Consider the following 25,939-nt stretch of genomic DNA (forward strand, 5'->3'; position numbering starts at 1 on the left):
TGTGTGTGTGTGTATGTGTGTGTGTGTGTGTGTGTGTGTGTGTGTGTGTGTGTGTGTGTGTGTGTGTGTGTGTGTGTGTGTGTGTGTGTGTGTGTGACAGAGTGTGTGTGTGAGTGACAGAGTGTGTGTGTGTGTGTGTGACAGAGTGTGTGTGTGACAGAGTGTGCTTTATTCACTTTATACAGGTAAATAGTCCATGCAGGTTAATTTACAAGAAATATTTGATTGTTGAGAGAACTTTTGAACCTCAAAAATGCAATTTCTTTTTCAAAGCATTTTTCACATCTTTATTTTTTAAGCTGTAAATAAGAGGATTTAATATAGGCACGGCAACCATGTTAAGCAGGGCGAGAAGCTTATTATACTCTAGACTATCTTCTTTAATGGGTGTCAAGTACTGACAGATTAAAGTTGTATAGAGAAGAATGACGATTGTGAGATGTGAGGAACACGTGTAGAAGGCTTTATGTCTTCCAGCACGGGTATGGATCTTCATTATGGTAACAATAATAAAAATATATGATAAAAAGGTTAGGAGAAATGGACTAAGAGTAAGCAGGAAAGCTCCTTCAAATATAAACAAAATCTCCAAAGTGGACGTGTCATTGCATGACAGTTTTATAACAGGCACAACATCACAAAAGAAATGGTTAACAACATTGGACCTGTAACAGGAAAACCCACCAATCAGGACCATATATGGTATTACCTCAATCAAACCAAGCACCCAGCAGGCAATAGCCAGTAGAGCGGAGTCTCTGTGGTTCATGATAACCGTGTATCTCAAAGGATTACAGATGGCCACATATCGATCATAGCTCATAGCTGTAAGCACTAGTAATTCATCGGTAATGAAGCTCCCAACAAAATACATTTGGGCCATGCAACTCACATATGAGGTGGCACGATTCCCAGTCAGACCTGTGAGAATGATCTTGTGTAAAGTAACAGTTGTAGAGCTCATATCAAGGATGGAAAGATTTACCAAGAAGAAGTACATGGGAGTGTGAAGATGGGGATCTAGATAGACCAACACAAGAATGGTCATGTTTCCACCAAGTGTGAGGAGATAAATGAGAAGAACAAGAAGGAATATTGGAATCTGTAACTCTGGAACATCTGATATCCCTTTGATGATGAAAAATGTCACCATGCTCTGATTAAGATGATCCATGGGGTCACATTTGCCAGAAGGACATCTATATGTTTAAATACAATTTTCTATTTTTGTTTTGGTAACTTTACAGAACCAATAAGCGTAAAGCTAAAATAATAAACATATCTGGAATAATAAAAGATATTTACTTATTTTGCGATGCTCAGTCTTACATGCAATCTGCATATTATAAACAACTAACCTTATATGTTTATGGATATCCAGCCATTTCCAGTGAGCATATAATATGTGGTCCTGCAAACCTGGACTGCTTTAATCAAAATATCTTTTATTTAATGTTCAGATTGTACCATCTGCACCTGGGTAACCCCACAGTCAGGGCTCCTGAAAGATATCTGAATTAGCAGCTGTGTTTTTCCATTTACTTGTAGCGTCCATTTTATTTAATTTATCCAGGACACCCAGAGTTTAAAAAAAAAAAATCTAACCAGACGCCCACAGGTGAAACATGAAAAATTCAAATATTGCGACAAAAGTTCATTTATGTGCGGAATTCAACTTAACCACTTCAGCCTTCAGTCGCTTTTCACCGTATGCATCGGAGCAATTTTCACCTCCCATTCACTCGCCACTAACTTTACCACTACTTATCACAATGAATTGATCTATATCTTGTTTTTTCACCACTAATTAGGCTTTCTTTGGGTGGTACATTTTGCTAAGACTTATTTTTTTTTCTAAATGCATTTTAAACGGGAATATTAAGAAGTTTAACCCCCAATGGAAAAAAAAAATATTTCTCAGTTTTTGGCCATTATAGCTTTAAAATAATACATGCTACCTGTAATGCTTGTGTGCATAAGCAGTACTGTCTGTTTACAAATCACAGGTGTAATGCTTGGGAGTTATTTCTCAGTTTTTGGCCATTATAGCTTTAAAATAATACATGCTACCTGTAATGCTTGTGTGCATAAGCAATACTGTCTGTTTACAAATCACAGGTGTAATGCTTGAGGGTTAAACTTTTGACCACCCAGAGCAGCAAGACTGGTAGCTGATTAATGGAAGAAGCTACACAGGCTGCCCAGAGCAACTGTAGCTCTGGGCTCCTGATATCACTACAAATAAGATGCAATGGCAGCACAGTGCGATGTTGCACTACCCTTCCGATAGCAAGCACTTAGACAGGTACAAGACAGGACTATAGATTGGAGTGTAACTAGACAAGTAAGACACAATGGCAGCGCAGTGCGATGTTGCGCTGCCTTAGCGTTAGCAAGCATTCAGACAGGTACAAGACAGGACTAAAGATTGGAGCATAACTAGTAGCAACCACAGCTCACAGTCACGTCCACAGAAGCAGAGCAAGCAGGCTGACAACAATCACCAAATTAAGAAAGAGCACTATCTCCAAAGAATGGTGGCTGTACTGATACACACACTAAGCCTACCATACTACTCCTGATTGAGCATTATACTGCTATACATCACCCTTCAAGTATGCAAGTATTGTAAGAAATTGTGGCTAGGGTTCAAGATGTATAAATCAAATAGTAGTAATTTATTGATAAGTACAAAAATGACACAATTTCATAGCTTGATTGCATGCAAAAATCAGCTTCATAAAATTACCAGTAAAAACCTGCGGAGCGTCTAGGTACCAACAATGAGATGCTCTAACCTTGACAGTAACTATCTAATCTAGGCCGGCATCATACGTCCATCCACACATCCATACAATGGCGCCCACTCACTCCTGAGAGTTGCTCAACTCAATTGCAGTGCGTGATGCTTGGAGAACTGCTCCCGTAGGGGCCACTGAGTCCACCTGCACAGCAGCGATATTCCATTGAATAAACAATAATCTCCACAGGGATAAAGGATAGCTTCCAATTAGAAAGTCACTCTTACCACCTCCGTTGTAGCTTGCTGTGTGGGTACCCACTTGGTGATATTGCACGGTGTCTCATACAGCCCTCCAACTTATGTTGAGCTCAGGCGGTCCCTCTTGGAGCGGTGGCCGGGGTAAGATATGCCCGGTCGAGGCAATACCTTAATGCTGCACCTGGAAGGCAGTGTCAGCTGTTGGCTGTGTTCCGCTATTCCAAGCCGCAGTCAGCAATGGCGGCACACATGAAGCGCCTGAGTGGCAGTGTCAGCTGTCGGCTGTGTTCCGCTACTCCACGCCGCAATCAGCAATGGCGGCACGCATGGAGTGGTGTATTGACAGCTCCAGAGTCGGTATCATCCGCTGGTGTGGATGTGACGTTTACGTGGTACACTAGGCTCCGCCCATCGACGCGTTTCCCGCCCCTCACAGGCGATTCGTCAGGATGTACTGATGGGCGTACTCTTTCCTTCCTTTATACAGCGTGCGTTCTTTCACTCCTCCTCCTGTCTAGCAACCGTTGCTAATGTACACAGCAGCTCCGTAGAAGCAATGGGGGGCTCCAGAAAGTCACAATGCTCTCCTGATAGCTTCATACCTCACACTCCACAGGCAAACAATGTTCCGCTCTACTTTGTAATGATAACTTTATAGCATTGTAGTTCTTTTTCAATCCAGTTACCCGATATCACACCAGCACCGTCCTTAAAGGGAAGGTTCAGGGAGGGGATTCAAAAAATAAAAATAAATTTCCACTTACCTGGGGCTTCCTCCAGCCCGTGGCAGGCAGGAGGTGCCCTCGTCGCCGCTCCGCAGGCTCCCGGTGGTCTCTGGTGCCCGACCCGACCTGGCCAGGCCGGCTGCCAGGTCGGGCTCCTCTGCGCTCCATTTCCTGGGACTTCTGCGTCCCACGACGGCGCGATGACGTCATCGAACGTCCGCCGGGCTGTACTGCGCATGCGCAGTAGTTCTGCGCATGCGCAGTACAGCCCGACGGACGTCCGATGACGTCAGCGCGCCGTCGTGGGACGCAGAAGTCCCAGGAAATGGAGCACAGAGGAGCCCGACCTGGCAGCCGGCCTGGCCAGGTCGGGTCGGGCACCGGAGACCACCGGGAGCCTGCGGAGCGGCGGCGAGGGCACCTCCTGCCTGCCACGGGCTGGAGGAAGCCCCAGGTAAGTGGAAATTTATTTTTATTTTTTGAATCCCCTCCCTGAACCTTCCCTTTAAAGGGAAGGTTCAAGCAAAATAAAAAAAATGAGTTTCACTTACCTGAGGCTTCTACCAGCCCCATGCAGCCATCCTGTGCCCTCGTAGTCACTCACTGCTGCTCCATTCCCCCGCTGGCAGCTTGCCGACCTCGGAGGTCAGCGGGACGCATTGCGTACATTTTTACGCATTCTAGCTAGTGCAGGAACAGTAACACATACATTTTTACACGTTACTGGTTCAATGAGTAAATTTGTACGCATTGAACCAGTAATGCGTAAAAATGTATGTGTTAATGTTCCTGCACTAGCTAAAATGTACGCAATGCGGCCCGCCGACCTCCGAGGTCGGCAAGCTGCCAGCGGGGGACTGGAGCAGCAGTGAGTGACTACGAGGGCACAGGATGGCTGCATGGGGCTGGTAGAAGCCCCAGGTAAGTGAAACTCATTTTTTTTATTTTGCTTGGACATTCCCTTTAATCATATTCTAATTCAATTTGGCAGGGAAGGTAGGCCACGGGAGAAGGGGCTTTTATGAATTGTATTCAAGGCATATATTTGTATACCTCAAATCCACTCTACATATGACATGCATGTCACATCTGTCATACTTTCATTCAATCATGGGCTTATACACTCACTCACCTATTACTAACTTCAGATAGACAGTCCCTATTACATCTCTATCTCCTTCTAGTATAGATCTGTTTTTTCAGGTACGACTTTAAGTTGAAGTCATTATTCAAGCCATAGGGGCTAAGAGTTTGGAGTCGAAAGATCCACATCCCTTCTTTACATAATAATTCATTGGTCATATCACCTCTCCGCCTAGACATATTCAATTTGTAAATACCCTTAAACAGTGTACCTTGCAATCTACTCCCATGTTTATTGGCATAATGTCTGCCTAGGGTTGTATCCATATCCCTATTTACAATATTACACATATGCTCAAGGATACGGACTTTTAAAGCCCTTTCAGTCATCCCTATATACATAAGGCCACATGGGCAGGATATCATATAGACAACATTTTCAGTATCACAGTTTATAAACGATCTTATTTGAAATTCATTAACACCTCCACTATCCCAGAACGTTTTGGCCTTATGTACATAGGGACATGCCTTGCATTTTCCGCACCTATGCATCCCCTGAATTGGGGTTTTGTTTAGCCAAGTCCTCAGGGGTGGGCTACTTCTATATTCACTGCTAACTAGCATATCTTTTAGATTGTTGGCCCTTCTGGCCACTATCCTAGGAGTGGGGTCAATTATCTTTGCAATCTCAGCTGAACCTGTCAGTATGTGCCAGTGTCGTCCCATCAATTGGTGTAGTTTGTCCCAGTGTGCCCCATACGTGGTGATCACTTTGATCCTATCCTCAGATGGACCACTGTCCCTCCCACCTGATGGAACATTATGGCCTGGCACATCTAGCCCTCCTCCTCCATCTAATAGGTCCTCTCGATTTTTATCCCAGGCCTTTCTCAGTGCCCTTTTAAGGATCTTGTGGGGGTAACCTCGCTCACGGAACCTCTGGTACATTTCTCTGGATTCATTTCTGAAGCAGGTGTCAGTGGAACAGTTCCTGCGTAGACGCAGGAACTGACCATATGGGATCCCTCTAATTAGATGGTTCGGATGGTGGCTGGTGGCGTGGAGGAGGCTGTTGCCCGCTGTGGGTTTACGATATGATGATGTACATATCTGATCACCCTCAATAGTTAGCAGCAAGTCCAAAAACGATAATTTTTCCTGACTGAAATTGTAGGTAAGTTTTATGTTACGCTCAACACTACTAATGCGTCTTACAAATTGATCAAGTTTTTCAATGCCCTCCTTCCACACCACCAGCACATCATCAATGTACCTAATCCATAAGGCCACTCCCTCCAGGAAGGCTGGGTCAGAGTAGACCACCTGTCGCTCCCAGAGACCCAGATGGAGGCAGGCGTACATTGGAGCGCACGCCGCCCCCATCGAGGTCCCCCGCGTCTGTCGATAGTATCATCCCGAGAAAGAGAAGCAGTTGTTACCCAAGATGAGATGCATTGCCTCCACCACAAAGGCATTATGGGCATATGCCTGGGGGTAGTGCTGGTATGTGTAGAATTCTAGTGCCCTGAGTCCCTTCCGGTGAGGGATCGACGTATACAACGATTCAACATCAATGCTCACCAGGAGGGACCCAGCCGGCATCCTGAACCCCGACAGTGTCCGGAGAACGTCCCTGGTGTCTAGAACAAAGGAGGGAAGTGTCGTGACAATAGGTTTTAGACGAAGATCGATATATTGCCCCAATCTTTCAGTTGGACCGCCGTTCCCAGATACTATTGGGCGACCTGGAGGATTTTGGCTTTGTTTATGTACCTTAGGTATAAAATAGATGGTTGGCTCATTATATTCTACCACCCTCAGATACTCCCATTCTTTATGGTCAATGACCCCTGTGTATAATGCTTCATCTAGTAAGTCATTGACTTTTTGTTTTATTCGTGGAAATGGGTCCCCATCAATTCTCTGGTATGTCTCAGGGTCGTCCAACTGTCTGTGGGCTTCTTTCACGTAGTCCCCCTCGTCAAGTAGCACTATATTCCCCCCCTTGTCACTAGGTTTAATAATGATCCCATGGGCAGTCTTTAATTCTTCAAGAGCTTTTAATTCTTTGGGGGTTAAATTACCCTCTAGCTTAGAGGTAGACCAATTTTCATCACGCAAGTCTCTTTCTACAGATTCTAAGAAAACTGACAGATATTTGTTGTTATGTATTGGGGGTAGGAAGGTGGACTTTACTTTTAGATCAGTATTTGGAGGTGGGTTTTCTTTAATACCATCGGGGGTCAAAGGCAATAGGTCGTCAGGGTTGTTACCTGCTCCATCCCATAGGGACTCCAGTGCTGCTAAGGCCTCTCTCTCGCTCAGTGTGAGGCCAGTGTAGACCGGGGCGACTTGCATGTCGTCTCTCCCATCTCCATACGTGAGTTTCAACATAATCTTCCTCACAAACATGTAGATATCTTTATATACTTCAAACATGTCGCCTTTAGACACTGGAGAGAAAGAGAGGCCCTTTCCAATAATTGCACATGAGTGTCATTCAGGGTGAAGCTGGACAGATTAATCACTACACCTGTCCTCCCTGTTTGTACTTTTATTTCTGTCTTTGTGCTTGTCCCCTCCGAGTCTCTACTCCCACTCCCTCCCCCTCCACATCCTCCTCCTCCCCGTCCGAACTGTCTGTTCTTTCCTCGTTTTTTGTTTTTTGGATTTACCTGATTTCTTATGCTGTTGTTTCTTTGTCTTTCTATTCCTATTTTGATTCTTCCCCCGATTTTTATCTTCAATAATGACATCCCGCCCCGAGAAAGTGACTGACCTTTTACTGGATGCTGATTCAACTGAAGTGTCTGTTTCACCCTCTGAGAGATCCTGCCCACTCTCCCCTGTGTGTCTCCTTCTCCTCCTGTGTTTCTGCTTGTTTTTAATATGCTTTCTTGGATCTAGTGCTTCATCTGAGTCCCAGGCCTGAAGATCTTTTTGAAATGTATTACTTTTTTGTCTTTTTATCATTACTTGTTTTTTCTCAATTGATGTCTTAAGGGAATCATTGAGGCTGTTGAAGGTTTCATGATTGCTAAACTCGTCAAGTGTTGCTGCACTCTCCTCTATCTCCTCTATTACCTTCTCCAATTGCAGTTTCTCTTCCTCCACAATCATTTTCAGTACTTCTAAGCCCCTGGCTAGTGATCTTTCCTTCCATTTGGTCACAAAACGGTCTGTTAAAAGATTTTCCGCTGGCATGATCCGGTCTAACAGGCCATCTGGAATCACGCCTGCCTTACAGTACGATTCTAATAGCGACACATTCCACTTCCGTTTTAACTGTCTGTGAAGCAAAGCACCATGTTTGTTAAAAAGGTTTTTAAGATCAAACATGTCACTATTTTCAGCATTCTGAGAGCTACGGGCAAAAGTTGCCTCAATCTCCTCATCTACTTCCCTAGAGATCATGCCATGGTGCTTCAAATCACAGTTGTCACGCCCAAAACTAATTGGATTATCATGGGAGGTCAGCTGTCAGAGGCACTACACTTGAGTACTGTGGGGGCAACTAGAGGATATTCAGAAGACAATGGTTATCGTGATATAAATGGTAAGGAAAAGCCTAAAAAATATTAAAAGGTGAGAATACAATTTCTGATGCATCTATATGAAAGTGCCTTTAAATTGGAAATAGCGGGACAGGACTATAGATTGGAGCATAACTAGTAGCAACCACAGCTCACAGTCACGTCCACAGAAGCAGAGCAAGCAGGCTAACAACAATCACCAGCAAGCATCCACATAGACAAAACTACAGGAAAGAATGTAACTAATAGCAACCGCAACCTATAGTTATGTTCCCAGAACTAGAGTAGCAGGAATACTACCAGTCACTAATGTGGTGATGGCAAAATCCAAGCTATCAGGATAATGGACTTCAATGACCCACCATGGATGCAATGAATGTCCATCAGGCATGAAAACTAGGCAATAAACAATAATACAGAAAAATAATAAACGGCTCAACTAATGGATAAATATATATTAGCAAGTCTGCATATATATTTATCAAGAACTAGCTAAAGCACAAGTAATAAGGTCGCATTGAACTACAATAACAGAACTATACAGAGTAGCACAGTGCCCAGCAGACCAGCATAGTGATCGCTATGATGGGTGAGGTCTAAAAGGGGAGACAGACTTTTATGCCGGCATCGACCAGTGGATGCAAGCATGCAAATCTCCACACAGCTGAATGGTAATCATGCAATCCTGAGCTGGCTTGATTACCATTTGCTAGCTGGTTGTGATTGTGAATGCAAAGGACTCCCATAGGAAATACATGCAGAGTATTATGTAACAACATGCCTGCAGGAAATCCAGGGCTATCTGGCCGCAGCTCAGCTGTAGTAAGCAATTGGTGGAATGATGACCGCATCCTGAGCTGCCCAGAACTGCAGAGAAATTGCAAACGACAATGGGACTCATTGCGAATGCACAGCCGAATGCAGGCAGACAAGCCAGAACTGTCCGTTTGTGGCTCCACCGCAACAGACGGAACACGCCACAGGATGAATCCTTACACTACCATAACTAAAACCTATGTGTTTTATTTGCCCATTTGTCCCGGTTATTACACCATTTAACCACCTGAGGACCACAGTGCTAAACCTCCCAAAGACCAGGCCATTTTTACTGAAATGGGCCACTGCAGCTTTAAGGCCAAGCTGCAGGGCCGCACAACAAACCACATAAGTGATCCCCCCCCCCTTTTCTCCCCACCAACAGAGATTTCAGTTGGTGGGGTCTGATCACCCCCTCAGATGTTTATTTATGTTTTTGCAAATATTTATGTTCTTTTTTTTTAACCTCCCTGGCGGTAATCCCGACCTACGCTCAGGCTAGCTGCCGGAGAGGATCACATGGCCCCCGGGGAATTTTTTCTAAATAAAATTTGATTTAAATGCTTAAGCTAGCACTTGGCTAGCTAACCATGCCCCCCAAGTCCCTCCGCTCTCCCCCGATCGCCACCGTTATACGTACCCCCAAGGGATCTTGCGATGGTGCAGCCTCCCAATCAGCTCGAGGCTTTGCTATGGGGAGGATCAGGACTGCGCATGACGTCGTTGACATCAGACATCATGTCCGATCATCACCATAGCAACAACTCAAGCAAAATGGTGAAGCTGTGGCTCTCACGGGATCGTGGACAGGTAAATATTGCCAGTGGCAATTAGGGGTATTAGAGCGGTGCCGGGGGACTTGGGGGAAGTGCTAGCTTAAGTATTTAAATCAAATTTTATTTAAAAGAATCCCCCGAGGACGCAGCCTCTGAAACTGTTAACCAACAGGGAGGTTAATTAATTTTTGTATTTTCTTTTAATTTTCCCACCCTGCATCCTCTGGCCAGCCTATCACTGCTGATCGCTCTCTTGTGCCCCAGGCGGGACAGCCATGTCACACGGCTGTCCCCAGTACAGTGCTGCCGTGGCAAAGCACTGTACTATGTAAAAAGACATGTCTAACAGTGTCCAAGGACGCAGCAGCCTGCACAGGATTTCCTGCAGTAGCTGGCCCCAGGATTTGACATCAATTGCCGTTAGGCGGTCCTGGGGTTGCGGCTGTGGTCATGCCCTTTGGTGTGACACGGTCGTTAGGTAGTTAAATTAAGTCCCCATCACAATGTATGGCACCAATATTTTATTTGAAAAAAAGTGCATTTTTTTTCAGTTTTACATCCATTACTATTTACAAGCTTATAATTTAAAACAATATTAGTGATATACTCTCTTCACATGCATATTCAAGAAGTTCAGACCCTTATGTAACAATTTTTTTTTCAATTGTATTTTTTTTTATATAAAAATTTGATTTGGGTCATTTTTGGTGTGGGAGGTAAACAGTTAATTTTAAATGTAATATTGTGTGTTTATTTAATAAAAAAAATGTATGTAGATGTAGTTTTACTATTTGGCCACAAGATGGCCACAGTCAGTTTTTTTTTTTTTTTTTTAGTCCTGGAAGTTAGCACTCTCGCTTCCAGGAAGTATAGGGAGAAAGGGAAACTTTAATTTTTCTTCAGAAAGATTGCGGCTTCTCAAAGAAGCCATCAGTTTTTCTACCGAGGACTTTGATCAATGAATGGGAACTATGTACCCATTTATTGATCTCCAGGCTAATGGGTGGCAGCACTGGAGCTTGTGGGCATGCATGCAGCACTGCAGCACCGCAGCAGTAGCCTTTTGGATGTAGTAGAAACGTCCAAAAGGCTAAAGTAGTTAAAAGGTGAAACGAATATTTAATAACATTTAATAATGTTTAATATTCTAGGCTCAAAGTGTCAAGGAGTTCCTGAGCCTTTAAATCATATCTCAGTCTGGTTCAGAATTACTGACATAAATTAACTTTTGCATGATAGTCTAATTTTTTTAGTTTCCCCTGTACATGAGACTACAATGCCACATTAACAAATTCTTCTAACCTTTTCGTAGCCCCCACTGTGTTTCAATCTAAGCAAGGTAAGAACTACTATATGTATTCTCATAAAAAATACAATCCAGGCTTGCTGTATCATTTCTTGTATCTCCAAGGAGATAACTATAGCATTTGAGAGATGATCAAGTAAATAAGCTTCAATATGTTTCCTCCCTTTTGATTTTCAAAAATATTTCATAAAATGTCATACAGAAATATGCATACCCTAGTTCAGCCATTAACCTCCTTGCCGGTTATCCCAAACTCAGTTCGGGGTAACCTGCGCAGGAGGATTTCTCAGGCCCCGCTGGGCCGATTTGCATAAATTTTTTTTGTTACAAGCAGATAGCACTTTGCTAGCTGCTTGTAACATCCGATTGCTGCCGCTCGCCGCCGATCTGCTGCTATCCGCAACGTCGCGCCGCCCCACCCCCTCCAGACCCCTTGCGCAGCCTGGCCAATCAGGGCCAGGCAGCGCTGAGGGGTAGCCCGGGATTCCCTATGACGTCCCGACGTCGAGAATGCGAACTTTCCCGGAAGTTCGGTTCGTCCCCATAGTGCACCATTAGGGTCAACTTTGACCCTTTACATCACAGTCAGCAGGCCCATTGTAGCCAATCAGGCTACACTATCTCCTGGAGCCACCCCACCCCTTATATAAGGCAGGCAGCACTGGCCATTATAGTCACTCATGTCCTTGCAGTAATTAGGGAAAGCTGCTAGCAGACTCTCATAGGGAAAGATTAGTTAGGCTCTTGTAAGCGTGTTAGCTTGCTCCTGGCTGATTCCTATACCTAAAATAGCACCCCTCAACAGCTCTTTTGAGAGCTAATCTTGTTCTTATGATCTATTTTTTTTCACCTCCCTCCTCTCTTCCTCCCCTTCTCCCTCCTCCCTTCCTTCCTTCCTCCCTTCCTCCCTTCCTCCCTCCTCCCTCCTCCCTCCTCCCTTGTCTTCCAGGGATCTTGTCTTCCAGGGATTTGTAGGATGTCAAAAGCCAGCTCACATACATTGGCCAGGAATCAAACCCAGGTCAGCTGCTTGGAAGGCAACTATGCTCAGTGTGAAGCAGTACACTAATTACACTCCCTGATTGATGTATACACACGCAAGATGTTTTGAAGCACTTTAGGCCTCCAATTTAGCAATGCAATGTGATATCTGCCTTTTTTGGGATTATAACCCTGCTGTGCGTCAAATCTGTAATTTCCCCTGGACTTTTGGCATGTATTCCACTCCACCATGCCCCCTCCAGGTGTTAGACCCCTTGAAACCAGGGATGGTCGTAGTCAGCCAACTTCGCTACGCTGGAACTACACGTTTTACGCAATTCCACTTCCCCAAACTACGGCTTTGAAATCAAATATTTGCTTTGTATGCATTTCGTAGACTACACGTTAAAATACGCAATTACGCGTAGTGCGAAGTGTATTTTATGTGGATGCTTATGCCCATATGCAGAAAATTTTACACATGAATTACTTTTTAAGGCTTATACCAGGACCTCTTCTATGCGTACATTCCCCTTTCCAATGCGTAAATTTGTAAGCATACAATCACACGTGGAAAATTAGACGCGTGTAACGCTTTCGTAGTTCACTACGCAATACACATGTTAACTGTGCATAGTGGCCGTAAGCTATGTGTAACAGTACTACGCTATGCGTAAATTCCTAAGTGCTGTTTTGAAACTTTACCTACAAACTACGATGCGTAGATGCGAACTAAATTCGCACTGGCGTAGTTTCTGCTCATCCCTGCTTGAAACATTTTTTCCATCACTTTTGTGGCCAGAAACAGTGTTTGTAGTTTTTCAAGTTCGTCTGCCCATTGAAGTCTATTGCGGTTCGAAAAGTTTGCAGGTTCGCAAACTTTTTTGGAAGGGAGAGAAGAAAGGAACAATCGAGAGCCCCCGATAGTGTAATATTGTAACACAGTGGGTGTCAAAAGATAATAGTTGAAATATACTCACAAGTGTGGGTTGCCACGTTCAGGCAACCACTTATAGCACAGACGGGGAGAATAAGCCTGTCCCCGCTCAGGCTAAAAGTCGCTCTCTGTATAGAAAGAAAAAAGGTGTCCACACCTATCCACCAGGTGGATAATCATGTAATGAAAGAACAGAGGCGCCAACAGGATAAAAATGAAGCCGAATTAAAACCAAATAAAAATGTAGGTGGCACTGGTGGATTTGCCTTCCCTACAAAAATAAAACACCACTATATATGGTAATAGACGTAAATTTTTAATCAATTTCAAACTCCCAAAAGAGAAACAATTAATCTGCAACGCGTTTCACGGGTCACAAGCCCGCTTCCTCAGGCAAAACACATAAAAGCAGGAGCAACTGAAATAAAAAATGAAAAAATAAAAAAATATATAATAATAGACCATAGTAAACACTGCATAGAAACAAGTGTGAATGACAATGTACAAAGATCAATCCAAATCGAACACAAAAACAATAGTTCAAGTCAGCAGCATAAACAGATTACACAAATCGCATCATGTTGGTTCCTTAATAGCCAAACAGCACACCATATCAATAAAATTGGTAAATCTGTATAGTAAAAAATGGTCAGTGGCAGTCGCCCATATGGCCTCTTTCAGACCATGTAATCAGGCCGATAACCTTCTATATTTTAATCGATTTATCCTTCAGTAGTTATTCGAAATTTAATTATTACCAGTAAAGCCTGATAAACCAATTGTATATTTATATGCATACAAAAATTGAAATAATAATAACAGAACTAATAACAATCGCTGTACTCAATGCCAATTTTTCTTATGAGGACATCGCTTACAGACTCATGAGGACGAAATTGATAAAGATAAAAATAAAAATAAAAAGGTAATGAACAGAGAGGAGAGGGAAGGGTTAACTTCTGGAGAGGGGGAGGGCAATGAAAGTAAAGATAGCAGTAAAAGGAAATGAAAGCCTACGTTGTGTGGGAGGCAAATGATTAGTGATGCCATAGTGCTTAATCATAGCTGGAAGACTGCTATAGGTGTGGTGGACGTGGAGAGGAATTTTAAGCGGCGAGTAAAGAGTAACAATGTGACTTACCCAAGTAGTGGTGAGTACTAGCTTAGCGCCTCCGTTATGGACGGGCGATACGCAGGCTTCTAATATACCTTCTCCACTAGAGTGGAAAGCGGCAGCTGTAAGTGGGTGTGTTCCGCCGTATGCGGAATCTATCTATCTATCTACTTTATTATATTAAATTAATATCATCCCTTCCCTACTCACCACGCACCCGTGCAGCTTTGCATGTATGAGTGCATAGGGATTTGTTTATATTCCACACATTCAACCATTATATATAGCCCCATTGCACTTCTAGCAACAATATCATTTTTGTCCACTAGATGGGGATATATGCAATGCATAACTACATCTATGAACTATAACCTTTTAAGTTCCTTATTTCATTTACACTAAATATATATATATTATTTATTTATACTAATTAAGGCTCTTCTGATTAGAACTTTCTAAAAATGGTCCTCTCTCTGTAATTAATTTGTCAACAACATGCCGGTTAGGCATTAGCCCCGATGACGTCTTCTCTCCGCCCATTTGCTGAATGACAGCCTCAACGAACATGGCTGCACGAGGCAAATGCCCTCAGATGACGTATTTCCGCCCAGAGCCGGTTACCAATGGCTGGACGGAAATCAGCATTCACTTCCGCATACGGCGGAACACACCCACTTACAGCTGCCGCTTTCCACTCTAGTGGAGAAGGTATATTAGAAGCCTGCGTATCGCCCGTCCATAACGGAGGCGCTAAGCTAGTACTCACCACTACTTGGGTAAGTCACATTGTTACTCTTTACTCGCCGCTTAAAATTCCTCTCCACGTCCACCACACCTATAGCAGTCTTCCAGCTATGATTAAGCACTATGGCATCACTAATCATTTGCCTCCCACACAACGTAGGCTTTCATTTCCTTTTACTGCTATCTTTACTTTCATTGCCCTCCCCCTCTCCAGAAGTTAACCCTTCCCTCTCCTCTCTGTTCATTACCTTTTTATTTTTATTTTTATCTTTATCAATTTCGTCCTCATGAGTCTGTAAGCGATGTCCTCATAAGAAAAATTGGCATTGAGTACAGCGATTGTTATTAGTTCTGTTATTATTATTTCAATTTTTGTATGCATATAAATATACAATTGGTTTATCAGGCTTTACTGGTAATAATTAAATTTCGAATAACTACTGAAGGATAAATCGATTAAAATATAGAAGGTTATCGGCCTGATTACATGGTCTGAAAGAGGCCATATGGGCGACTGCCACTGACCATTTTTTACTATACAGATTTACCAATTTTATTGATATGGTGTGCTGTTTGGCTATTAAGGAACCAACATGATGCGATTTGTGTAATCTGTTTATGCTGCTGACTTGAACTATTGTTTTTGTGTTCGATTTGGATTGATCTTTGTACATTGTCATTCACACTTGTTTCTATGCAGTGTTTACTATGGTCTATTATTATATATTTTTTTATTTTTTCATTTTTTATTTCAGTTGCTCCTGCTTTTATGTGTTTTGCCTGAGGAAGCGGGCTTGTGACCCGTGAAACGCGTTGCAGATTAATTGTTTCTCTTTTGGGAGTTTGAAATTGATTAAAAATTTACGTCTATTACCATATATAGTGGTGTTTTATTTTTGTAGGGAAGGCAAATCCACCAGTGCCACCTACATTTTTATTTGGTTTTAATTCGGCTTCATTTTTATCCTGTTGGCGCCTCTGTTCTTTCATTAAACTTTTTTGGAAGTTCAAGTTCGAGGTTTGCGAACCGAAAATCGGAGGTTCAAGCCATCTCTAGCTGGGACTCGAACCAGGGACCCAGCAATGCGCTAACCATTACGCCATCGTGCTGTCCTATTACTACTACTATTACTACTTCTACTACTTCTACTACTGCTAATGTTTATTTGACGCAGTACTATAAATATTTTCTTCCATGACAACAGATTATCTGTCTAAAGGATTAAGTATAAGGGCCCTTTTCCACTAGCGGCGATTGCGATGCTGAATCGCAAAATCGCAAACCACTAGTGATTTTAAAATCGCTTTGGTTTGCTTTTTAACATAGGAATCGCGGTAGGTCATTTCCACTACCACGATTTGTTTTTTACTTAAGCGTGATCACGCCGTGGAGTGATTATTGCCGCGATTTTGCTATGCAGTGCATAGCATAGCAAAATCGCGATCACAAACGCCGGGGAAATTTGTTAACTTTGCTGAATCACAATCGCTAGCGTTCAGCGTGAACGCTAGCGATTGCTAGTGGAAAAGGGCCCTAAGTAAGATACCAAATCTCCACTTTTACATTTTTGGTCACGGAACTCATAAACATTTCTCAGCATTTAATATTTCTCACCTTTGTGTAAATGACATACAGTATGACACTGACTGGCTGAGAGGAGTCTTCTCAACCCCCAAAGTTCATCATTAGGAATGCATGTAAAATGCATGTAAAAAAATGAAAACCTAGGCCACCTCACAGTGCTTATTATTATGTTGTGTTCACTGTAGCAGCAGAACGCATGCAACCAATCAGAACAGTGGTGCCGCAAGTTATATTTGCATTGCGCACAGTGATGGACACAATCAATGAATTAGATACCTGATAAAAGCAAGTGTCAAATCTAGTCAAACTTCTGATCTGTATGCTTGTTCAGGGTCTATGACTAGAAGTAAGAGGCAGAGGATCAGCATAACAGCCGGGCAATGTGCGTTTTTTAAAAGGAAATACATATGGCAGCCTAAATTTCCCTCTCAGGTCAGTTGTCCTTTAAAGCCACGTGAGTCTTGCCTTACACAAATCTTTCTCCAATGGTAGCATTATTTGTGGAAATGTACAGAAAATGAAAAGCATGCCGAGTCCTACCATACTGGTATGAAAGAAATATTCAGGTGGACATGCAAAGCATATATTAAATTATTAGAATTCTTATTTTCCCCTACCTCTCACATAATATTAACTGTCATCTATTCATAAACCAATATTCTCTACATACAGCTGAGTTTTTATACCTTCATAGCTCATGTATATAACTGCAGCTTCAGATGGTCTCTAGAGACAAGCCCTTTTGTTTTCTCCCAATTAATTTTAATTGTTTTTGTTGACATATTGTTATTGTGCACCCCGATGTACATCAAGTAGCCGCATCTCAGTTAGAAGGTTTGATTTATTTATTTTTTCAATAAGTTTTGAATCGGGATATCATTTGTTGGCTATATTAGAAGAAAAGTAGTAAACTTTCGGCAATGAAGCCATCGTCAGACTGATTCCAGAATACTGACAAACTATCAAATACAGCTTATATACGGTACATTGGACATTATTTATGCTGGAAACAGAGCTATAATACACTACTGCCACAATTGGCTTTTGAAGGAGAGAGAAATATACAGAAAATTATGTGAAAAACAGGGGGATGGAAAACATTGTTTGCACATACAAAAGACAGTTGCTTGAACAGCCATCACAGCCATCACAGTATCATAAGTTTTATATCATAACAATTTTAGGAATGCTCTGTTGATCCCCTGTATAGGAAATATTGATACGGAATGTTTTCCAAAAATATGGTTGTCCACTATAAGATAGTAAAGTGGGACCATACTGGGGCAAATCTGTCTGCATTATTTTATACGTATGAGTAAACATAGTAGGCTGAGAGATTACTCGATTCTCAACATGTTTCGTGAACATGAAACATAGGGCTTGATTCACTAAACCGTGATAACTAATTTCACGGCTGCGCTAGCATTTTTGTGTTTTCACATGCAATCGCGAATTTCTGTGTGTAATGGCAAATTTTTCGTTGGCACGGTCGTGATATGAGTTATCATGGTTTAGTGAATAAAGCCCATAGTACGGTTCACTTCTTCATGAGTGGTGTTTTTCCCCGCTCGATAAGCAAAGTTTACTGTTGCCTGGTATCTAAAAATTGAACAAAGAACCAATGAGCATGGAACAAACAAAGGCTTCAAACAATGTAAGGTGCACGCAGAGGACCTATGGATGCCCAAAGGTTTTTGTAATAACTTTGTATGCCAATCCCCCCCTCTAGCATCCCTCCTCACTTGTTCTAAACCTAGGAATCTTAATTTGGTGACGTCACCCCCATGGGTATCCCGCATGTGCTCAATCACACAGGGGGAACCTACACCACTGTGGATGGACCTAGAGTGGGCTTGGTAGCGGTCCTTCAGCATGTTAGTGGTCACATACACACGCTGGCAGAGGCTTCAAACAATGTAAGGTGCACGCAGAGGACCTATGGATGCCCAAAGGTTTTTGTAATAACTTTGTATGCCAATCCCCCCCTCTAGCATCCCTCCTCACTTGTTCTAAACCTAGGAATCTTAATTTGGTGACGTCACCCCCATGGGTATCCCGCATGTGCTCAATCACACAGGGGGAACCTACACCACTGTGGATGGACCTAGAGTTGGCTTGGTACGGTCCTTCAGCATGTTAGTGGTCACATACACACGCTGGCAGAGGCTTCAAACAATGTAAGGTGCACGCAGAGGACCTATGGATGCCCAAAGGTTTTTGTAAAATACAAAGTAATTAGTTACTTGAAAAATGCAAAGGCTCCACTCTCCTTCTCAGCAGTCACTAGCAGTTTGCTTCTTCTCCCTTTCTGCATGCCTCTGCCACCGAATCCAAGGTCAGTGCCAGTCAGGCCCCCCTACAGACTGATAACTATAATGGCAGTAGTTGCACACCCTGTGCGACTAAAGGGAGCCATAAGTTACTGAAGAGGACATATGAATAATGTGTTTTGCTTTTTTATTTTGCAAAAAAATTGCACCTTTTTAACAACTCTTTTTGTAGATATTGATAAAATGGGTATATTAAAATAATCACCTACAGTGAGATTTTAAGCTTATGCCAGATCATCAATTCTGTCTAACGTTTTCATAAATATTGTGTCCCTCCCCCCATTAGAGATAGCCTGAACCTCCGATTTTCGGTTCACAAACCGGGTTCACGTACTTCCGCAAATGTTCGAACTTTTGCGAACCGCAATGGACTTCAATGGGGAGGCGAACTTTGAAAACTAGAAACACTTATACTGGCCACAAAAGTGACGGAAAAGATGTTTCAAGGGGTCTAACATCTGAGTTTTTGCATGGAGGAGTGGGATAGACGCCAAAAGTCCCAGGGAAAAATCTGGATTTGACGCAAAGCAGCATTTTAAGGGCAGAAATCACATTGCATGCTAAATTGCAGGCCTAAAGTGCCCTAAACCATCTTGCACGTGTATACATAAATCAGGGAGTGTAATTAGAATACTGTTTCACACTGACACACCAAACACACTGTGTAATGCACTGCAAACAGCTGTTTGTGTAGTGACGTCCATGCTGGACTGGTGTGCACCATGACAAGAGTGCAGGTGATGGCGGCTTTACAGCCCATATGGTCGCCGGGCTGAGGTAGCTGAATGACAGAACAGTGAATGTCCAGCTGATCAAATCTGTCCACAATGAAGCAACAACCTTATTATATTGAGTGTGCTCCCCCCCCCCCCCCGAGACACTCATATAGCCGTCGGTCATTGCTTCATTGTGATATGCAAGCCCCTTCACCGCGGCAAGGTAACGATCACGAAGAGAAATTGGCACATGAACATGCCTTTTTTTTGTTGTTGCAGCTGCAGTGCAGCCAGAAAAATTAGGCAGATGTACACGCACCAGAAAAAGTAGTATAGTGGCCGCTGCTAGCAGCGGTCTTAAAAATTCAGGAATCCCCCTGGAGTCCTGGACCCTGTTGGTGGTGAAAGAGAAGGCAGTCAAGCGGCCTGCGGGCAGAGGTGTTGTTTGGGGAGCGACTTAGTCTTGGGGCAGGCAGTCACACGGCATGCAGGCAGAGAGTCTGTGTGTGGGGACTGACTTAGTCTTGGGGTGGGCAGTAGCCCTCCGGGATCCATGCCTCATCCATTTTGATAAAGGTGAGGTACTGAACACTTTTGTAACTTAGGCGACTTCTCTTCTCAGTGAAAATGCCTCCAGCTGCGCTGAAGGTCCTTTCTGACAGGATGCTTGAGGCAGGGCAAGACAGAAGTTGGATGGCAAATTAGGACAGCTCGGGCCACAGGTCAAGCCTGCGCACCCAGTAGTCCAAGGTTTCATCGCTGCTCACAGTGTCTACATCCACACTTAAGGCCAGGTAGTCGGCTACCTGCCGGTCCAGGCGTTGGTGGAGGGTGGATCCAGAAGAGCTAAGGCACTAAAGAAAGGTTGGACTAAAGAATGTCCGCACGTCCGACATCGCCATGAGATCGCTGGAGCGTCCTGTCCTTACCTGCAAGGACATGGGAGAAGGATTACTGGCAGTGGTACCTTTATTGCGTTGTGCTGTGACCACTCAGTAATTGTCTGGGCCACCCAGTAATTGTTATTCCCCTTGAGTTTTTTTTATACGGGGGTCCCTCAATAGGCTGGACAGCATGAAACATGCCATCTGCACAAAGTTGGATCCAGACGTACTATCCATCCATCTTATCTAACTCTTCCTCAGTGATGTCAGGTAAGTCCTCCTCCTCCCTCAGCCACGAACAATACCACGGGAACGTTGAGCAGCACAAGCCCCCTGCGGCGCCTGCTGTGGTAGTTTTTCTGCCGCCACCTCTTCTCTTCCTCCTCCAAAGAAAAATCTTCCTCATTATCCGAGTCTTCCCCACACGACTCTTCCTCCTCCTTGTCCTCCCCATCTGTGCTGCTGCAGGTGTTGAGGAAACATCTGGTTCTGATGCGAACTGATCACATAACGCTTCCTCCCATAACTGTTCCTGTTCATGCTCCTCCACAGCTTGATCTACCACTCTACGCACGGAACGCTCCAGGAAGTAAGCGTACGGGATCAAGCCGCTGATGGTGCCTTCACTGCCACTCACCAGGTTGGTCACCTCCTCAAACGGCCGCATGAGCCTGCATGCATTTCGCCTGAGTGTCCAGTTGTTGGACCAGAACATTCCCATCTCCCCAGACTGTGTCATTCTACTGTAGTTGTAGAGGTACTGGGTGATGGCTTTTTCCTGTTCTAGTAGCCGAGAGAACATAAGGAGGGTCGAATTCCAGCGAGTCGGGCTATTGCAAATTAGGCGTCTTACCGGCAACTTGTTTCTCCGCTGAATATCGGCAAAGCGTGCCGTGGCCATGTAAGACCGCCTGAAATGCCCACACAACTTCCTGGCCTGTTTCAGGACGTCCTCTAAGCCTGGGTACTTTGACACAAATCTTTGAATGCTCAGATTCAGCACATGTGCCATGCAGGGTACATGTTTCAGCTTTCCCAAATTTAGAGCGGAAATGAGAAAATGAGAATGCTTCCGTTGTCACACACCACATTGCCAATCTCCAGCTGGTGCGGGGGTCAGCCACTGATCCACCACTGATCGCCAAGGAGGAGGAGGAGGATGACAGTGAAGAGGATGTAGCAGGAGGAGAGGAGGTGGCAGGAGTCTGCCTGCAAGCAGTGGAGGTGTCACAAGTTGGTCTGCTGCACAGCCACGTACTCCCTGCTTGCCACCGGTCATTAGGTTGACCCAATGGACTGTGTAAGTAATGTACCTGTCCTGACCATGATTGGCAGACCAGGCATCCGTGGTCAGATGGACCCTTGACCCAACGCTGTGTGCCAGAGATGACACCACTTGCCTCTCAACTTCACGGTACAGTTTGGGTATCGCCTTTTTAGAGAAATAATTATGGCCTGGTATCTTCCACTGCGGTGTCCCATTGGACACAAATTTACGGAAGGCCTCAGAGTCCACCAGCTGGTATGGTAACAGCTTGCGAGCTAACAGTTCCACCAAGCCAGCTGTCAGACGCCGGGCAAGGGGGTGACTGGCAGAAATTGGCTTCTTCCGCTCAAACAATTCCTTCACAGACACCTGGCTGCTGTGGGCAGAGGAGCAGGAACCGCTCAAGGTCAGAGGTGGAGTGGAGGAGGGTGGCTGTGAAGGTGCAAGGGAGAAAGCTGCTGAAGGTGCTGCACCTAAAGTAGGAAGAGGAGAAGGAAGGTGGCTTTTCTTTTGTCTGCTGCTTTTCCTCTGGTGCTCTTCCCATTGCATTTTGTGCCTTTTCTGCATGTGCTTTCGTAAGGCAGTTGTCCCTACGTGGGTGTTGGCCTTTCCACGGCTCAGAGAGAACAGATGGCATTGCTCTGATCTGAGGCAGACACATTAAACCACTGTGTGCTTTCGTAAGGCAGTTGTCCCTACGTGGGTGTTGGCCTTTCCATGGCTCAGAGAGAACAGATGGCATTGCTCTGATCTGAGGCAGACACATTAAACCACTGAGCCCCCCTGGGGTGATGGCACTATGGTGGCATCAGCAGCTGACGTTAAAGGGCATGTTGGCTGCTGTCCATTAATGGCGATACATGGCTTCTGGACACTGCCACCAGCTGTTTCTGACAATGAGCTCCCCCTGCTTCTTTCAGGAACTCATCTCCTCCTACTCCTCTCTGACTCCTCCTCTGAACTGTCCCCCTGTTCATCTCCTCTATTGGGAACCCATGTGGCATCCTTTCCACGGCTCAATTTTTGGAGGTAGAGAGAACAGATGGCATTGCTCTGATCTACGTCAGATACATTAAAAATGTCCAAACCGCTAAACCCCTCCGGGGTGATGGCACTATGGTGGCATCAGCAGCTGACGCTGAAGGGCATGTTGGCTGGCTGTACATAGGTGGCGATACATGGCACAGGACTCTTCCACCAGTTGTTTCTGATGATGAGCTCCCCCTGCTTCTTTCAGCAACTCGTCCCCTCCTACTCCTCTCTGACTCGCCTTCTAAACTGTCCCCCTGTTCATCTCCTCTATTGGGAACATACGTGGCATCCGTATCATCGTCATCATTATAATCATCCTGCCCAGCTTCGCTTGCCTTAGACACCTCCAAAACTGCACCAACAGCAGGTACTTCATCATCCTTCTCCTCACACGTCCATAGTGTCGCCTAACTCAGAGATATGAGGTGGTGTTACTTGCTTAGCGCCTTCATCTGGTTGTAACAATAATGGCTGTGCATCAGTGATTCCCCCCCCCCCCAAATAACTCCTACGAACTTTCAAAGGCATGTACATGTGTCAATTCCCCTTTGTGATCGTTACCTTGCCGCAGTGAAGGGGCTTGCATATCACAATGAAGAATGACCGGCTGTATGAGGGGGCCGTTGAATCGAATGAATCGGCTCTGAACCGATTCATTCGAATTAATACAAAAAGAACAGGCTCATTGATGAGCCGGTTACTATACCTTAGAATGCGGGCTGTGTGGACGTATAGCGGCAGCTCCCGCTGTCTCTCCCCACCTGCCTGCGCCTGTCACCCCTCACCTAGGCTGGCACCCGGTGCACCCATGGGCGCACCAGGTGCCAGGCTAGGTGAGGGTGACAGGCGAGGAGGTGGGAAGGACAGCGGGTGCTGGCACTATGCGTTGGCAGGGCACATTCTAAGGTATAGTATAGGTAATTGCTGTGGGAGATCTTCAATCAACTTACTTGAAGATCGCAAGATTGGAGGATACTGTATACTTTGGATCATTTCCGAGGATATGGGCGTGGGAACATTTTTTTAAAGGTACAGATAAGTATTTATGGTTAATTTACAATAATAAAATACTTTTCTCGTAGTTGTGTTTTTATTTCATTTAATCTTTTGTGGAAATGGCTAAGGGGTATTTTGTACCCCTATACTCATTTCTCCTGGTAGGGGTCGGGCATCTGGGGTCCCCTTCTTAAAGGGGACTCCCAGATGCCACCCTGAACCCCCCCAGTGAGTCATCACCCCCATCTGCTCCTGGGGCACCAGAGGTGGGGAAGAGCCCCTTGTCCATGGATTGGACAAGGGCTCGGGAGCCTCCCCATGGAGCCCCCCCCCATACCATGGACCGTGCGGGCTGGTATAGCTCAGGATGTGAAGCCCCAGTCGGCCAGGGCTCCGCATTCTGGCTATCCCAGCCTGCATGGGGGACAAGGGGTTACAGAGACTCAGGAGGGGGGACCCCATGTCATTTTATTTCAGATTTCCCACACTCAGAACATTCCCCAAAAATAAAAATGTTTAATTTTTTTTTAAATATTGTTTCCCACTATCTTTTTAACATATCCTGCAAATTTGGTGTTGCTAGGATGTAAGGGGCCTTTGCTATTAACTGCTGGGAAATATTTCCCACGATCTGTCATTGACCGGCATTTAAATGTATCGTTTTTTTCTTTGAACTTTTAAAATCGATTTTTTAAAAAAGTATAAGGACTTTTCTTCTTAACATAACCTGCAAATTTGGTGATTCTATCATTTAAGGGGGCTTTGCAATTAACCCTTAAAGTTGGCGGGTTTTCAATCACGAATTTGTGATCATGGCCGAATTTTCTCCTGACTCAGATTGGAATCCACGCGAATCGAATTTGAGTCCATTTGAAACGGCCAAATCAGAATTTGACCTGCACCCGAATTCAAATGTACTTGAATCGAATTTGGGTACATTCGAGCATCCCTGTTCACTGTTGTTCTGTCATTGAGCTACCTCAGCCCAACCATATGGGCTTGAAAACCACCATCGTCTGCACCCTCACCATGGTGCGCACCTGTCCATCACAGCCATCACTACACAAACAGCTGTTTGCGGTGCATTACACAGTGAGTTTGGTCTGTCAGTGTGAAGCAGTACAATAATTACACTACCTGATTGATGTATACACATGCATGATGTTTTAAAAGCATTTTATTTCTGCCCTTAAAACCCTGCTGTGCGTCAAATCTGGATTTTTCCCCAGGACTTTTGGCATTTATCCCACTCCGCCATGCCCCTCTCCAGGTGTTAGACCCCTTGAAACATCTTTTCCATGACTTTTGTGGCCAGAATTAGTGTTTGTAGTTTTGAAACTTCGCCTGCCCATTGAAGTCTATTGCGGTTCGCAATGTTCACTGGTTCGCAAAGTTTTTTGCAAGTTTGCGTTTGCAGTTTGCGAACCGAAATCGTCAGGTTCACGACATTTCTACAAGTAATAGCTAAACAACTAGACTTTTTGATAGTAGGCAAAGACCACAAGGCAGCATAGCAATAAATACAGTGTAACTAAATAACAGCAATGACAGGAATATGAGAAGCTAGAGAAATATTAGGTCCTGGAAGAGAAACTAGGAAGGATGTTGATAGTGTATACTAAAGTGGTCCCTTTGGAGACAGAAGCTCTTATGTCTCTGACTCCTAAGCATGGTTAGTGTACTGGTTAAGGGCTCTGATTCTGACACAGGAGACCAGAGTTCCAATCTTGGCTCTTCTTTAGTAAGCCAGCACCTATTCAGTAGGAGACTTTGGGAAAGACCTACTAACATTGCTGCTGCCTATAAAGCACAACCTCATGGCTGGAGCTGTGGCGCTTTGAGTCTGCCAAGAGAAAAGCACAATATGAATGTTAGTTTTCTTGTCTTGGTGAATAGCTCCAACAAATATTAGGACAAACATTATAGCTAGGTGTTAAAAAGAGTGCAGTGATATAATAGCTAAAATACTGCCCATAATCCTCATGCTTCAGTGATCAGTGGCAGCAATACATACAGTCTTGGCCAGCACAAAATTTCAGGTGACAGCCCTTCCTTAAGTGCTACTTGGGTTTGCGGCCGAGATCTTGGGTCTTCCAGCAGGACAATAACC

The 25,939-nt window shown here is 44.3% G+C and overlaps 1 protein-coding gene across 1 annotated transcript; it reads right to left on the reverse strand.

Annotated features, from left to right (window-relative positions):
• Positions 1–247: 247 nt before the first annotated feature.
• Positions 248–1,174, reverse strand: LOC137528175 (olfactory receptor 5V1-like). The gene has a single exon (XM_068249440.1). It carries the CDS (start codon positions 1,172–1,174, stop codon positions 248–250), a length of 927 nt encoding a protein of 308 aa, XP_068105541.1.
• Between the last annotated feature and the right edge of the window lie 24,765 nt (positions 1,175–25,939).

Source organism: Hyperolius riggenbachi, chromosome 8, assembly GCF_040937935.1.
Source record: "Hyperolius riggenbachi isolate aHypRig1 chromosome 8, aHypRig1.pri, whole genome shotgun sequence".
Classification (NCBI taxonomy): Eukaryota; Metazoa; Chordata; class Amphibia; order Anura; family Hyperoliidae; genus Hyperolius; species Hyperolius riggenbachi.

What these genes read in the sequence shown, in the direction of transcription:
- LOC137528175 (XM_068249440.1), bottom strand. Translation starts at nt 1,174, where the DNA reads ATGGATCATCTTAATCAGAGCATGGTGACATTTTTCATCATCAAAGGG.